This window comes from Ylistrum balloti, unplaced genomic scaffold, assembly GCF_031769215.1.
Source record: "Ylistrum balloti isolate Yb309-2 unplaced genomic scaffold, AGI_CSIRO_Ybal_v1 Utg370316, whole genome shotgun sequence".
NCBI lineage: Eukaryota > Metazoa > Mollusca > Bivalvia > Pectinida > Pectinidae > Ylistrum > Ylistrum balloti.
Window position 1 is genome coordinate 187,640 of NW_026782233.1, and position 17,123 is coordinate 204,762.

General features: G+C 35.7%; 1 protein-coding gene across 2 annotated transcripts; it reads right to left on the reverse strand.

Annotated features, from left to right (window-relative positions):
• Window positions 1–1,456: 1,456 nt before the first annotated feature.
• Window positions 1,457–14,205, reverse strand: LOC132553311 (nuclear hormone receptor FTZ-F1 beta-like). Of its 2 annotated transcripts, none has more exons than XM_060217542.1 (6): window positions 14,126–14,205; window positions 10,883–11,839; window positions 9,350–9,529; window positions 8,670–9,148; window positions 6,745–7,003; window positions 1,457–6,068 (listed from the first exon to the last, which is right to left on the reverse strand). In XM_060217542.1, exons 2-6 carry the CDS (start codon window positions 11,835–11,837, stop codon window positions 5,812–5,814), a joined length of 2,130 nt encoding a protein of 709 aa, XP_060073525.1. In that variant the 5' UTR covers window positions 11,838–11,839; window positions 14,126–14,205; the 3' UTR covers window positions 1,457–5,811. The 2 variants fall into 2 exon arrangements, with proteins under 2 accessions (XP_060073525.1, XP_060073526.1); XM_060217543.1 differs by lacking the exon at window positions 14,126–14,205 and adding an exon at window positions 13,910–13,971.
• Window positions 14,206–17,123: the final 2,918 nt, after the last annotated feature.

Consider the following 17,123-nt stretch of genomic DNA (forward strand, 5'->3'; position numbering starts at 1 on the left):
CTACTACTTTGGATTTATTCAACCAATCACATTAATTTGCTGTGTGGCGTGCTAGTGCCGTTTTCAGCGTCAGACTGTTTCTGTTTCGATGTGATGAATATCCTACATCATTGGGTTTCCGTATCTTTCTGGTGTCGGACCCCGATTATCTTCCTTGTTTCTCCAACCTACAATACGCGGCAGTTCTTTCATTCAACCTTGTTTACACTTTCCGCGACGTTCTCTTACGATGGTTCGATGTTTTATCGTTAGCATGGACATATGGATATAACAGAATGACGTGTGAAGTTTCAAGGCTGATTGCAATGCCATGACCGCGTAGTGTCTCATTTCTGATAATCCTATAATGTAGGGGATATTTTCTCTTTTTAAGATTTCATTCTTTTCCTTGGTGATTCTTCTATCATTTCTTCGCGTTTCCTGTCCTAAACTGTTAACCTTTGAGTTGCCCAACCGGTGATGTGACTTTGCCCGTTTTTTCTTCCAACTTCTGTACAATTTTTACATGTTGTAATATACTCAAACGTTACTGCTTCATAGTAGTCTATCACAATTCTACATATTCTGCGACTTGCATTCAGTCACTTAGAAACTTTTAATAGTTAGGACAATGAAAATATAAGCTTCCAAATAGGCAATCAACTATTTCTGGGGTTGCAGTAGTGACAGGCCTTCCAGGACGGGCGTCATCCCCAAGGCTCTGTCTGTCGCACTTATATTCCGCTATCAATTTCACAGTAAAATGCTCTAAATTTATTATCTTTGCTTTGTATCTGGGACAGAATCCCTACACGTGGGACAGAATCCCTACACGTGGGACAGAATCCCTACACGTGGAACAGAATCCCTACATGTGGGACAGAATCCTTACAAGTGGGACAGAGTCCCTACATGTGGGACAGAATTCTTAAGACAGACAGAATCCCTACATATGGGACATAATCCTTACACGTGGAACAGAATCCCTACATGTGGGACAGAATTCTTAGACATTGGACAGAGTCCCTACATGTGGGACAGAATCCTTACAAGTGGGACAGAGTCCCTACATGTGGGACAGAATTCTTAAGATCACACGTGGAACAGAATCCCTACATGTGGGGCAGAATCCTTACATGTGGGACAGAATCCTTACACATGGGACAGAATCCCTACATGTGGGACAGAATCCTTACAAGTGGGACAGAATCCCTATATGTCGGACAGAACCCTTACACGTGGGACAGAATCCCTACATGTGGGACAGAATCCTTACACTTGGGACAGAATCCCTACATGTGGGACAGAATCCTTACATCTGGGACAGAATCCCTACATGTGGGACAGAATCCTTACAAGTGGGACAGAGTCCCTACATGTCGGACAGAATCCTTATGCATGATACTGCTTACATTTGTGCTGACTAAACAAACTTAATAAATCTACTTAAACAGATGTAACAACAGAAACAGCTTACTAGTATGTATTACATTTTATTCCTGTGAGGGATAACAAGTTTGTCTATGGGGTTAATATGATACCACATAAAACGGACTTTCTCCGAATGGTACTGAATCGCCTCAAATATCTGTGAAAAGGAGGAGATTTGTAGTGCATTGTATATATATACAGTTACTGTATAATGACATACAGTCAACAATTTGTACCACACATTGATCCTAATAAATAAAAAATAAAATACATTGGTCATACAATCACAACATAGAAGATTGTGTTTCACAAATTCTTAATGTACAAGACATCTAAATGCTTTCAAGCACATTATTGGTCTGTATAAACATAATATATCTATAAGCAATAGGCATCAAGTTTATGAAACCCTGAAAGATTCATAGAATGACGTACAAACGATACTATATGTAGACAAAAACCTACACTATATATCAACAGTATCTAAGTCTACCCCAGTTAGAAATAAGATGTAAGAATGAAAGGGTTCCGTTAAAATTACAAGACATACTACACTGTATTATGTACATGTACAACAGTGGGAAATTATCATTTACTGGCTTCATAACAAATAAGAAAAAAATCACAACCAAATTTTTTCTCATATTTTCTCCAAATGTTTCTTTTACACTTTTCTAATTAAAAAGAGAGCTCTACTTTTGCCATCCTTCAAGAGAAATTCTGCAAAATAGTGCTGATATCACCAATGCCAGGCTGTTTACTAGTTTTATTTGAAACAAACTAAAACTTGGGACTCAAACGTTCTCAGAATAGATGTACAATTCTGGCTACAAAAGTTGTGTTTTCTTTCATTATCTGATTGACGAGGAACAGAATAATCAACATCAGTAAGATGAGTTATTCAAAATTACATTAACATATAAAACCATGTTTCAGCAGTTGCCTAATTTTCTATACTAAAAGCACTTTTCTGTCTTTTTATTTCTTACATTAACAATGCTGTACCATACACCTACATGACGAGTTATTTTCTCGTGTATCTGTTGAAATCGTAGCAGTGGTAAGTAACTGCTCTATAATGAATACATGCATCCTTGCTCTAGATAAGAGAAGGATAATAGCTATAGTGCCAAATGCAAAAGTCCAGAATTTTCTTTCAAATATAAAACATTTAATTAAAAATTTAAGGCATTATTTCATGTACTAAACACCATAACATTTTCTGAAATATATGAACTTATTGTAACCTCCTTTTCTTAAGTATTTAACATTATTTTTTTTCAATATAACCTCAAAAACAAACACTAAATAAATCAAGGAAAATTTGACAAAATTAAACAATAAAAAATTGTGTTACTGCATCAGTCATTTCAAATTCATTTAACCTTAAAAAAATCAGCCATTGAAACCTGGTCGGTTTTTAATATTAAAATTCATCTAAGTCTTTATACATTTTGTACATATGAAGGACCTTCATTTGTGCTTGACTCTAGTTTCCATCAAATAATTTTGTATATATATGTAGACTACAATATTATTTTCATTTCTTCTTTTGGAGCAATATGTCAAAGCCAGGAAAAAACTTTATACTGCTAAACTAGATTACGATGAAACATGATCCTTATGATTAGACTATAATCATGATTAAACAACAAATTATCATAATAACCTGATGTACATGGCATCTATGAATCAGAAACATACAATTTGCTATTGAGCAACACAGCTTCCATCTTTCCTCCTCTTTGAGCTTAATTTGATTTATCATTACAAGAACATAAGACTTTTTACAAGTAAGTTCTGATGATGGCGGTTACATATAGAAAACAGTAAAGTTCAGAAAATTGAAATAATTCATTACAAATGGTGATACTAGATCAAAGTTTAAGATTTAATACAGAAATTCTATTAATAATCCACAGCTCTTACACTGATCAACAATGAGCAGTCAATAAACGTCTTTCCTTTTCAAAAAGGGAAAGAGACCTTTCCTGTTAGAATCTTGATCCATAGGCATGTCTTAACTTTATCTGTAAAAGTGTTTTCCATAGGGATTTGATTTACATGGGGAGTTTTCATTGTCTCATTTTCCATTCCAATTACCACATCATCGAAATTTGGTAATTTTTTTTCTGAGCTTTATACATACAGAATATCCTGAGCACATGACATGTTTTAATAGAGCAGATATGAAAGGTCACTTGATCACTGATGACACCAGGGGACTGTATCATGGCACTGTGATATCATACAAAATAGAAATCTGGTGACATTTACAAATATTTTTATACAAAGTAACATTTTCTAGGACTAATACGAGAAGCACAAAATTTAAAGAAAATTGCATCATGTATAAATGAGATAAGCAAAACAGAGAACTTAGAGATATTTCCTGTTAAATCTTACAGAAAATTTTTACTAATCCTTTCCAACTGATGACAGAGTCTTTCAAAACAATCATGAACAAGTGAATAAAAGTTTTTATTCCAGTTCAATGTTATTTTATGCAAATATCAAGTTCTGCTCTGTTGAAGCATAATTCTTGTACCAGCTGTTTGATAAAAAAGATCCTTGTGAGATCTTTGTGTCCACAATTGTTTGGTCTTTATATTTTCTTTTAAGAGTTTTCCCTTGTTTTCTGGGTTTTTTTTCTGTGCTCTTTCCGTTAATTATATGAAATTTTAAAAATACCTCAAAAATAGCTATACAGTCTTTAACTGTCACATCTAAGATGGTTGCCGATTTCTGACGAGTCCAAAAGTCAAAATAGGTACAACTAGCAACCAAGGGGTACCTACATATAAAATATAAAAAAGATCCAACCAATGTTTGTCAGAAAATAGCAATAACAAGCTTTTATAATCAAATCCAAGGTGGTCATGTCACCCCTGTTGTTCATTGGCTCATTCCTAAAATCAAATTGGTACGACTGTGGACTAAGGGGAGACTAAAATCAAATTGGTACGACTGTGGACTAAGGGGAGACTAAAATCAAATTGGTACGACTGTGGACTAAGGGGAGCCTAAATCAAATTGGTACGACTGTGGAATAAGGGGAGCCTACATATGTTAATTTGACAAAGGCTCATTGAGTACTTCTCAAGAAATTGTGATAACAAGAATTGCCTATTGATGAATAACGAACAATGGAGCTAAGGTGATTTAAATAACCCACCATCTAATGATGGTTGGCTAACAAAATCAGGTTTTTAGAGGGATTGAATCAAGACTTTGCAAAATCTGTATGGAAATATTTAATATTTATGATGTGACTTTAAGATGTACTCTAAAAACGATGCTGCATAAAATGCATTGCAACAAAAATCAGTTTTGATTTAGCCAAGAATAATAGCAAAAATTTCTTTTAGCCGAGGTCATCATTTATTTCAACGCCTCAAATACTATTCAAAACTGGGACCTCCATCTTATTAGTCTGACGCTGAGCAGATCAAGCTAAAGGAACATCACTTTAGCTGAGCAATACATTGGAAAGATCTTGTCCATCGAGTATTTTAGGGTCACTATTATCCCCAAGTTCCTAAAGGGGCATCAATGTAACAGACGTCATTGTTCATTTCAGCATAATACTCTTGCTTCCTCCCAGAGTAAGAACCCTTGAGTCAACAAGAGTGACAAATATAGGTTGGAATAACGTGTTTGGTAATTTTTGTAAAATGACGTTTAATGAATTAAAAATAGCTCTCTTCGCAAAACAACTGAATCTAACACGAATATGACGTCTAGTAGATAATCAGCTGGTCACTTCACATTTTTTACATCAGTAACGAGTTAATACAGGGTCTCCTATGAAACTTAAAAGAAATTCACTGACATTGGAAATCATGTAATTTGTTTTCATTATTCTTTAAGTTATTCAACAGCCAGCAGTTCCACACGTACATTGAGCATTAATTAATAGTAGTATCGTATTCTGATTGGTAATTATAAATTGTCAGTATCAAATAAATGATTGAACAATGATGATATGGGCTGAATAAGATATGCCTGTTCCAAGAAAAAATTATGATTGAAAAATTAATCTGGTCTTGTTATCTTGAAGTATATCCTCTAAATTGTTTAGCATAATACAAGTGTCTTTTTATGTTATATAGTGATACATACTGATTTTTCAGTCCCGCTCGCTGTAAATTTGTGGATAAAATTCTTTGATACTGACGCAATGACAAAATGATTTGCTGTTGTAAGAAATGCCTTAAATATATAACATATATGACCTCATAACAAAAAAAAAAAGAAAAGAAATTAAACCAGAAGGCTTGCCATCTGGATTTTCTTGCAGCTTTGCAAATCCTATTTGATATAAAATCTGTGTAGTTTGTAATGTACCTGGTACATGTAAGTTTTAACATGAGGCCACAAAGGTTTCAACTCCAGTCAAGTTTATGTTTCATCCTTCAGACCATCTCCCTTGAGGAGTTCAAACAGGAGGCCGCAGGAGGTGAATTCTGGCGGCATGACTGTGTTGAGAATCTCTTTGCCAATCATACTGACACGAGAGATCTCAGGGAGGCGTAGCAGCATTTCACCAAATTTGTTGTTGTGTTGTGGATAATGAGAGTTAGTGTAAAGTCCTAAGGCTTCACAGATGGAGTCCTGGTGTTCCTGGGCTTTCCCTGGCTCTTTCAGACCTTTCACATCTAGAAACAGAGATAACCAACATACCAAAGGAGTGAAACGCACATTCCCAGCACCTTATCTACACATCTCAGACAGATTTTCTGGGTTCATTTATGTCAAATACAGAACAGAAATCTTACTAGGTTATTTATGTCAAATACCAAACTGAAACAAAATACATTTTTCAATGAATTTTCCATTTTTGAAAACTCTTGAACATTGTAGGAAATATTAAGATGAAATTTTATGGAGATTATGCTTTCTTTAAATATAATTATAAATATATAAATATATATTATTACTCTATATAGGAAACAAAGCCCTGCCTACAAATCAAAGGAGTGCACATGGTAATTATAAGTCCTGTTAGTAATAAATTGTGGTTATCTATCAAATTCTGAACTGAAAACAAAATTATAAGTAATATCAGCAATGTATCTGATCAATAAGAGTACCATGTGCAAAACCAGAAAATATCTAGACATAAATGTTCCCAATGCAATGCAAACCCAAATTTAATCAGGTGTAGAATGTATGCACCAATTCTGCTGACAGGTATGCTGATTTCAAAGGGAATATATGAAATGGGACAGACTAGACATATGGTATCTCTATATGCCCTCCAATCCCAATATTAAATGGCAAACGTGTAAAATGTACTTTAAATTTGTTTGTTATGTTAAATGTTACACATACCTGGTGTGATAAGCATGAGAACTTTCAGGGCCACAAACTCATACTGGTCAACCTGTAGACGTCTTAACTGATCTGTGATGGCTAGCAGTCTGGACACAATATCGTCAGCACCGTGTCCTAATTTGATGGCCTTCTCCATGTCAATGGATTTGCCCATTGGTAGGAATATTTCTGTTGTACTCTGTATAGAACGCATACAACAGTTGAAGAGCAGCAAGTCAGCCCAGCAGTTCTGAAGCAGCAGGATCTGATCGTCTGTCTGTGAAAGGATTTAATACATTTCTGAATGAGGGGTATAGAAAATAATGTGAAACTTACATTGTACATTCAATGCATATAATTCAAGTGCACACTCCTTATGTTGTTAATATGCAAGTGAAGTTTGTTAACAAGGGCCTAACTGAGGCACAATATATGCCCGTCGCCAGTCTTCGATGGAGAAGCAGTATTTGATTGAATAATTAAGTTGTCTGGGAATAATTTAAATATCAATTGGGGAAGTTTTAGCCATGTCATACCACCAATTGCTAATACAGTATGTGAATTTATGATTTACATATGCTATATACTAACTAGGGAAGTTTACAAAGAATCAACTAAGGGGGAATAACTCAGACACGATGCATGTGAGGCGGGCAATTTTTATATGTGACACTCCGTCACCTTGAGATATATATGTGTACAAAGTATGGTGACAATAGAACAAGGACTCACAAAGTTATGGCCCGGACAAGGAAAAATTTACAAAAATCAACGTAAGACATGGGAAATAACGCCATACCTAATACATGCATACTCAGGCAATTTATAAAAAGAATTACCTAGAAGGCAGTGCATGAATTAAAGCGAGAAGGCAGTACATGAATTAAAGACTTTAAAATTCTTTCAAATCTTTTAGCAGCATCAGATATTAAATTTCAATGAAAATATAAAGTATTATAAGAACAAACAGATGATATTAATAAGGTAGGGATTTTCTAATCAAAGAATGGTTTATTGTCTGTCACATCCAATTTGAACTGACACATTTCATATTTATCTACACGTACATTATACAACACCATGATTTGATGTAAATAGCTGTTATATAAGTCAATATGCTATATACATGTTCCCTAACAACACATTCTCTTCGCCTTGGAAGAACATTTTGTATACAGATATACACTGGGAAAACATGGGTGTATACATACATACACTGGGAAAACATGGGTGTATACATATATACACTGGGAAAACATAGGTGTATACATACATACACTGGGAAAACATGGGTGTATACATACATACACTGGGAAAACATGGGTGTATACATACATACACTGGGAAAACATGGGTGTATACATATATACACTGGGAAAACATAGGTGTATACATACATACACTGGGAAAACATGGGTGTATACATACATACACTGGGAAAACATGGGTGTATACATATGCATAAACTGGGAAAAACATGGTATATACATATTGTGAAGGCAAGAAAACCTAGAGTGATCTTGACGCTCACAACTGTTTGATATTTATTTGCTCTTTGAAAGTTGAATATTTTCCCTTCTTTTCTCTTCTCTGTTATTGTCAATAATCATTGAAAAATTCAAGATGGCCATCTGTCAGCCATTTTGTTTTTCTGATCAGTCACAAAATCAAACGTGCATAACTAGTGACCAAGGGGAACCTACACAAGAAATCCGAGAAAGATTCACCAGTTACTTCTCAAGAAATAGGGATAACAGAATTTGTTAATGGACAGAAGGAAGACAGACCACAGATTCAGGGTGATTTGAATAGTATGGGAGTATACATATACAAACATTGTAGATACATTTTAAAAGCTATGCCAGGTCATGGCAGGTGCCTTTTTTTCTTCCTGAGTAAATACTGAAATCAACATCATATAACAGCTTCAGTTCCATACTTACTGCTATTGCACTGAACTGTGGAAGATTTCGAGCCCAACGAACCAGCTTGTACAGTCGAAGCTCAGCTAATTGTAGCAAGGACAACATAAATGTTGGGTCATTTTCTGACAAACGATCTGCTGGAAAATCTGCTTGGTTTTCATCGTCACATAAATATGATTCAACATTCATGATTTCTGTCAGTAAATGAGGAACAAATGGCTTTACAGTTTCTTCTGGCACAGATTTTCCATTGCGATTAAGAATTGCCATGAGCTGGCTCCCAGAAATATCTTCACCGGTCGGCAAAGTCACATGCACATTTTCTAATGAAGTGTTGGGATTATTGGCACTTGGTGCTGCCTTACGCTGAGAACCTGGGGTGCGTCTGGGAGGTTTAGGTGTAGATGCAAGTTCCAGTGGGTAGACTTTAGGACGTCCATGTGGTGAACAGCCGTCGTAACTGCTCCTTCCTCCCCTCATCCTGTCATGTCTGATTGCTAATAGAGTAAATATAATCAGTAAGACAACCCGTTTTTTTTCTGAAGACAATCTGTCAATTTGTGTGTAGTATATATACATTACAGAAATAGAGCAATCACCTGGTATCTATTTAATATTAAGTTTATTTTTTAAACAGTTCAATCTTCATTCAAATTGAATCATTATATTTAACTAAATAAATTAACATCTGTGCTTACCTTCAAGTTTCATACCATGGATAATACACTTAGCGAACCGGCATGCTGGACACTTCTTTCTACTTAGCTTTGTTATTTCACAATCTCCTTTTCGATGACAAGCGAATGTTTTCTTGTTTTGTACAGTTCTTTTAAAAAATCCTTTACAACTTTCACATGTAAATATCCCATAATGGTAACCTGTCAACAAAAATTGTCAGATCAAGTACAACTAATTAAAACACAGTGTAAAATTCACAGTTCCTGACCAGTATTAGAAGTTATCTATATCTTATAAATAAGCATTTTCTGAAGGTTGTCACGAAAGGTGAACAATAGAAATATAATGACATGGAAAATGAGTCGTGGGGGGGGGGGGGGGGGGGGGGGGGGGGGGGGGGGGGGGGGGGGGGTATTATATGTTGTCACAGTAACAATTCATGTCATTGATGTAAAGTTGTGACATACAAATACCTTATGAAGCCAGCAGAGCAAAAGATATGTTCAAATTTTAGTAATAGGACATCACCTAAATTGTTTTTAAATGTGCAGAGAGCTCACGTATCTTGTGTCAACTCTAAGGTGACACAAGGGAATCTCATACCAAGAAAAAGCATGGATTTACCTTTCAATGATAACAGAACCACATTTCATGTATGTATTAATGATTGTTTGTGTAATTTAGTGTTTTTGTATTGTTGAGGGAGTTTTAAATTAATGCACCTTTTCTAATCTGTTTAGTCTACAAGTGTGATTGTGGGACTGGTAAATGCCAGTAGAGACAGACCAGTAAACAACAAACAGTGGATGGTAAGCTCAATAATACCCTCACATTACAGATTAGGGCAAGTATTTCTATCCAGTTTACCTCAATATTACTTCATCACTTTGCCTGTTTGTCATTGTTTATATAATTATAGTAAATTCATAATGTCTCTAGAACCTCTAAATGGTCAAGAACAGCTTAAGCATGTATAGTGTGACCGGTTAATAAGGGCACATATACACTTTGTTTACAAGTATGCTTTCTCGTGTATTCAGAGTGTTATAACTATTATTTCGGTAATTGCTCACTGAAAGGTAAATTACGATCACTATATACTGGCCGTAGCTTGTTAGGCTGACACTGTACCAATGACGGTGACCATGACAACCACTTAATTGTTGTAAGTAGGTGATTGTCGTTGGCAGAGTAACTGATCCTCCACCCAGAAATCTGATATGTACTTGTTGTATCCATTTCCTTCAGTATATGGAAGGATGAGCTGACTGTGGTCTGTAGGAGATTAAGGGTCCAGATGGGAATATTCCCCTTTCATAACACTGACATCATTTCAATAATGCCACGCATTCAGAATGAGATACAGTGCCAGCAGAGTAAGAGAAAAATAATCATTTATGTAATCCCTTTGAGGGCATGAGTAGGAAAAGATTATTAAGTTACGAACACTCGGCAAGACTCATGTTTTACAACCTAATAACCTCCCCAATCAGATTGTGATTCCCCTATCTCTCCCTCAAAGGACTGAATCCAAAAATTTCTATCAACTGTACCTGAAATTGCATCCCCACAAATTGGACATGGTCCCATGGAGGGGTCTGGAGGTAGCCCCGACTCCCTTGGCATAGTAGATATCACCTCCACCGGTGCGTTTTCATTAATCACTGTAAAATTGCCATCCTCTGAATAACGAAACTGTTTCATGATTGATGAACGGTCCAGACCAACACTGCTGGATTTGTCTGTATTAGGCATGTAAATTCGTTGTCCATCTTGCTCAATCACCATGCCAACTGGCTGGCCTCCAGCGTCGGACACCACCACGTCATTAACTGGTGACGGCACATTCACCTGACCATTGTTGTCCTGATAACAAAGAATCATCTGTTTTTCCTGCTCCTGCACATCAGTGCCTTTCGAGTGCATTTGAGTAATGTCAGCAGTTTGAGAAACAGTTTCTGTCACTGTGTTGTTTTCTTTTTCTTTATCTCCACCTGTTTTCAAGTGGTGAGATGCAAGGGCAGATAACACATTGACCATACTTAAGTCCCCTCCAGAGTTTGAGCTTATGATGATGGTTTCCCGGTCAGATGTGTTCTCTTGGTCCTGCAGTCTGGTCTCGTCCTGCACCTGATGTACAGCACTGGTTAATGCATTCTGTTGCTGCAGCTGGTCGATTTTCCATTTTAACATGCTCTTAATGTTTTCTGTTGAGATGTTGATGGTTTCAGAAGGAAACACTTGGCCTGAACTTTCAGCAGTATTTTCTAGATCTGATGATACTGATCTGGAATGTAGACGAGAATGATCAGCAACAGGTTCATTCATACCCTGCAATATGTGATTGACAGAGTGACCTCCAGAGGCCTGGAGGTCATCAATCATCTCCTGTTTGACATTGATGTTGGGTTGCATGCTGACAGTATGTCGGTCCTTGGTGGAGGTCAGAGTCTGTGATATGGCCTGTAGGAGCACTGGAGAAATGGTCACCTCATTAAGCCCACTCATGTCTGCAATAGAAATACTTTGTATTACTTACAGTATTCCTAGATTAATGAATGTAAAATAAAGTAATGATCAACGAATGAATGCACAAAATGCACTAGATCAAATGTTCTTCACAAACTTTTGCTGAAATATAGACATAATGAGGTTAATTAACAATTACAAAATGGAAATCCTTATCTGTTGATCAACAATCTGGATATGTAGATTTTTGTGTCATATAAGATAACCCATGGACACAAACACTGTCGTCTTTATACATAAAATGGCGAGCCGCCTGAACCAGCCAGTAGAATATTAGTAATAAATGTTACAAAATATGTAATTCTGAATTGACTTAGAGTTATCAAATAACATTTGCAACATCCGTAACAAAATCCTGTGCTGATAACAGTATTTTAGTTATTGTATCACTACTTTGGCTGTCATTTCTACCCGCCATCATGTATTCGTGTTTACAAAATGAACTGCCGAGTTTTAAAAACTATCGCACAATGTTATCAGTGCTAAATTTTATAAAGCAGGGTTTTCCATAATTTTGTTAGTAGTAGACTGTGTTGTGAAAGTAGGAGGCTGGCGAAGCCAGCCGACCCGAGCCGCAACGCGGCAGTGGCCTGCCGTGTACATGCAGTCGTGTACGGAACATTATTACTGAACTGGATTGGTGTAGGCGGCCAAATGATCAAAGTAGCCGGTCAAATTGGCCGGCGACCGGCTCTTATGGAAAACCCTGATAAAGGTTTCCCAAACCAAAGAAGTGGCCAAGTTGGACATTGAAAATCCACTGTGAATATCAGGAGAGCATAGAAACTTAACTGAAAGTGAAAAAAACATGCACAACCTGTAACTGGACACTCATGATCAGTGAACTGGGTCTGAAAAAATTGTTATTTTTTTTCTGAAAATTTTATTTGAGTTCAAAAATATGCCAAGGAACTGTTCAAAATAAATACTGATGTGTTTGCAAGTAAAGATTGTACATTTTCCCCTTAACCAATGAAAGACTTAGGTCCTAACTATTCAAATGACTCCCACCATCAGTTAAATGTTTGTCATAAACACTTGGAATATATTTTACAGGACATTTCACATCCCTAATGATAATGATTAATATGAATGTCACTATTTGCTTTACAATACATGAATGTCATAAGTGGTTTGAATAGTCTGAAGGGTTCTGAATACTATGAGTCTGTGGGGACCAAAACAGAACTAAAATCATGGATAGCTATAACATTTCTGACTACTGTCTGCTCTGACAAGCATCAAGTAGAAATTTCAAACTAATAACTTGAAACTCCAAATATATTAGTGTAAAAATTTACAACATAAATACCGATTCAATTAACAAAAAATAAAATTCGGCATTTGCCCTGGTCACTTTGTTAATACAGATGATTGTATTACACACAGGAAATTGTGACATTTTACCACAAAACGAAAAAACAGTGTTGTGACCAAACTTCATTCAGTGTAACATCTACAAGAAATTTTCAGGGATATAAGATTTTCAATGCAAAATTAGTCGATAAATTACCATACGTTATTGACGATATTCTGATAACATTTTGACATTATTGTAATACATCGCCATCGGATATTAGGCAGAAACAAAATCCTTAACAATGTAGGCCATTTAACATGTTTACAAATCATGGTAGTAGTTTCCGAGTTCGTTATGGTGATTATTAGAACTTTCCTAGCGTGTAAAACAAGAGAGTGATCGTTTGTTTTCATTACAAGGCCGAATATCGGAGTCGCTGTCAAGGTCGGGATGCCGGTGTCCAAACTGACCATCGAAACACTCCAGACACGTGATGAAGTGTGTGCGTCACATCCACACATCAATATGCAATTAAGGAAATCAACCGTACCCCGTAAGCGTTCAGACAATTAAACGTACTTCCCTGTGTATCTAAACGGGACATACAAAAATGGACCCTCCCACGTTGTGTTGTCAGAATATCACCGCGCACATGTGGTCTTTGTTTGAAAACAAAGCTGTAGCAAATTTCTAAATCCCCAAAATATTGGCATCACGATTATCCTTTAATAACGAGGAAATCACTACATACTGATTGAGATGTCCCTGTTAATATTCCGTGAGGTATAGGCTACTCATATGGCTTGTAAGTTTATAGATGGCTTCTAGGCCTAGGTACCCGTGCTTGGTTTCGATGCTCTTCGGCCATGACCTTGCACCCTCTGAAACGTCCTTCACTGATTCTTTCAGTTCTCCACGCCCCTCTAGTTTGGCAACAAATTTAACATTGTTTAAGTTAACTACTTACCACAATCAATTGATATTTTCAATTTTTCTTTCCAGATTTTTCAGATTTTCACAATGGCGGCCATTTATGTGTATTTGGACGCCATATGACTGAAATCAATTTTTACGTAGAGAGTATTACTCCGCGAAGGTTGTAATTTATTGGAACAACGAGTTACCTCCCTTATAACGTTATCTGACAGTGCGCTGTGCTTGAAACTGGTCTTCAATAAATTTGGAACAACACATTTCATATTTTAGTTTTAAATGTTTCTTTTATTTTTTCTATAGCGAACATTAAATAAGTCGGTATTTTTTTTAGACTGACACTGAAAAAGATAAACTATATCGATTTAGTTTATGACTCATCGGAACTTCGGTAGGAATTAAATTATTTTAGACACCGAAATACGCCGGTTCTGATCACTTGGTCATAGTGTTGGTAAGATACATGGACTTACAAATCACAGATCGTTGACAGAATGAAGCAAAATGTTAAAACATTTAGAAACAGCATTGCAACAATGGAATAAGGAAAAAAGCCAATAACAAATTTGAAAAGTAATGCGCACGACAATTAACACAAGAAGTGAAATAGTAAATAATTACACGCAGTTTGAGGTAACGTCATCAGATGTTTGAAGTGATCATAAATTTGTTGTTTTCTCTTTAACAAAATAGACTCAATGACTTTTGTGTACATTCTAAAATTATCGATAAAAAACTTTTTTATTGCTGTATACATATAACAAAGAACATTAACTCATCTGAGTAATTACAACAAATATAGCATAGCAAATCACCAATGTTTTTTATTATAGATATGCAGAACTGAGAAGACAAATTTTTCAAACAAAAGGTACATGCTATAAAAGATATTCTTAGAATGGGTTTAGAGCGTTCTTTGAACGAAAATAAAATAATATATGTATTATTTTCATTATATATGATCCAAAATGGTTGAAAACCGCATCAAAATCGACCTGACCAGTACCGAGATATTGACGTTATTTTCAAAGCGAACGATTTCAGTCTGTTTTTCAGTTACTTCATGTAATTAGCAATTAGCGTAACTCGCACTGAATGGGACTCTATCGACTGTGACGTTAGAAGTTCAACCACTGTAGCAACTACCATGGGAGGAATAGGCGAGGTCAAGAACAGTCATGATATGCAACATCAGGTTGCAAATCCATATCATGCTGAGTTCTGATGAACCAATGATTTCGACGATAACATTATGCAACATTTTGAGATAGTAAGTTGCACTGAAACCTTTCAATGACTTAAGGGTAACAAAGGCTGGTATAGTTTCTGCACTGATAAGAAATTTGTTGAATAAACTATTTTTAGGAAGAGTAAACAGAATAACTCTCCAAACTGTTGTTCAAGAATTGTTTTTCTTTATCATATATAAAAATGAATTTTATATTCTCTACAGTGAGAAGAGTTATTTCACATCTCTTTGAGTAGCGACACTTCGCGTCAGAAATTTAACAATCAAAAGTTATACTGTGGTGGCTCTACGGTACAAAAGTGCAGAAACGTATCTATTAAAACTACCTATAAAATAACTTCCATGTTGGAGTCTGTTGTCCTTGATTAATGATAAGATGTATGACATTATATCATAATGACAAATTGACGCCATGATAAGTTCATTCCAAACAGAAAAAAAATGACACACATTTAATTTTATTTACAGTACATTTTTTGTACTGATGTTTTTGATGCTAAATTTATACAGAGGGATAAGAAACTGCCTCTACACGTATCTCTTTTTAACGCTTCAGTGAAGAGGTTCTTGATGTGTTTATAAACAGTTTTTAATTACTAATCATGTCAGAACAAACAGTTGTAGGAACTTACTCATTTTCAAATTGATAGTGCTAACTTTTGAAACAAACGATTTCTGTTGATATTTCTTTTGATATTTTTTAAAACAAAATTCATCATTAACATTTTTTAACCAGATATACCACCTTATACACTATAGCACTACCAGCCCCATCCTCGGCTGCAAGTGAAAAGTGAACTATGCGCAAATATGCGATAGTGCGATTTCCACTTCGGAACGAGGATGTTTAGCCCGAAATATGGAGGAAATGATATTTATACAGATATAATTTTAAAACTCGGGTAATTTTCCGTTTGACTCATGCAAATTTCATGATACGTCTGTGTAATTTCTTGATACCCAATTAAGCTCGACTAATCACACATAATCTAGCGTAAAGGTAACGAAAGTGCAGGCTTACGTAATCTCAATTGAAAACCAGAGGTGCATGGTTCGAATTTCTCTATCTGTGGTGGTCTGTGCTTCTCAAGAAGTCGCGAAATGGACCAGTCTGTGCTCATTTTACAGTAATTACTTTGGATGGCATTCGGCGGACCTCTCGCACGTTGTTCAGTGAGGTAATAACCACAAACCCCGACTCAAAATGACCCTGACTATTGGAGGGGAAATAAAATTTCTTACTTGTACACAAAGTTGTCAAAACATGCTATTTACTGATATGTATTATTGATCATGACAACGGTCGTGACTAGGTACGTACAACGTAGACAATTTACGTTATTGATAAATACAGACAAGGGAAACGATAATCTTTTATCTACTGAAATGTTTTGTATCAGAATGCTTTAATCTTGAAATAAATCATCTTGTTGTTATCATCCAATATATCTCGGTTTACTCAGAACATACGGTATTGTAAGGTACTATAGCGCTTTATCAGTATATATCAACAGAGGAGTTTTATACACATTTCCAAAATCTAGACATCAGTGAGTTTGTCGATGCTGAAGTAACTGATGCTGGCGAGACTTTTTAAATAATTGAAAAAAACCCGACAAGAAATCGACATAACTGAAGTGAAGACTATGATGATGATTGCAGCAATTTGAATTCTAAACAGAGACAAAAAATTGGTGAAGATAAAATCTTAATGATTTTTTTTATTTGTTGTCTGAATGAATTATTGCCAGACCTCATTGTAATATTGATGCTAATTACTTAG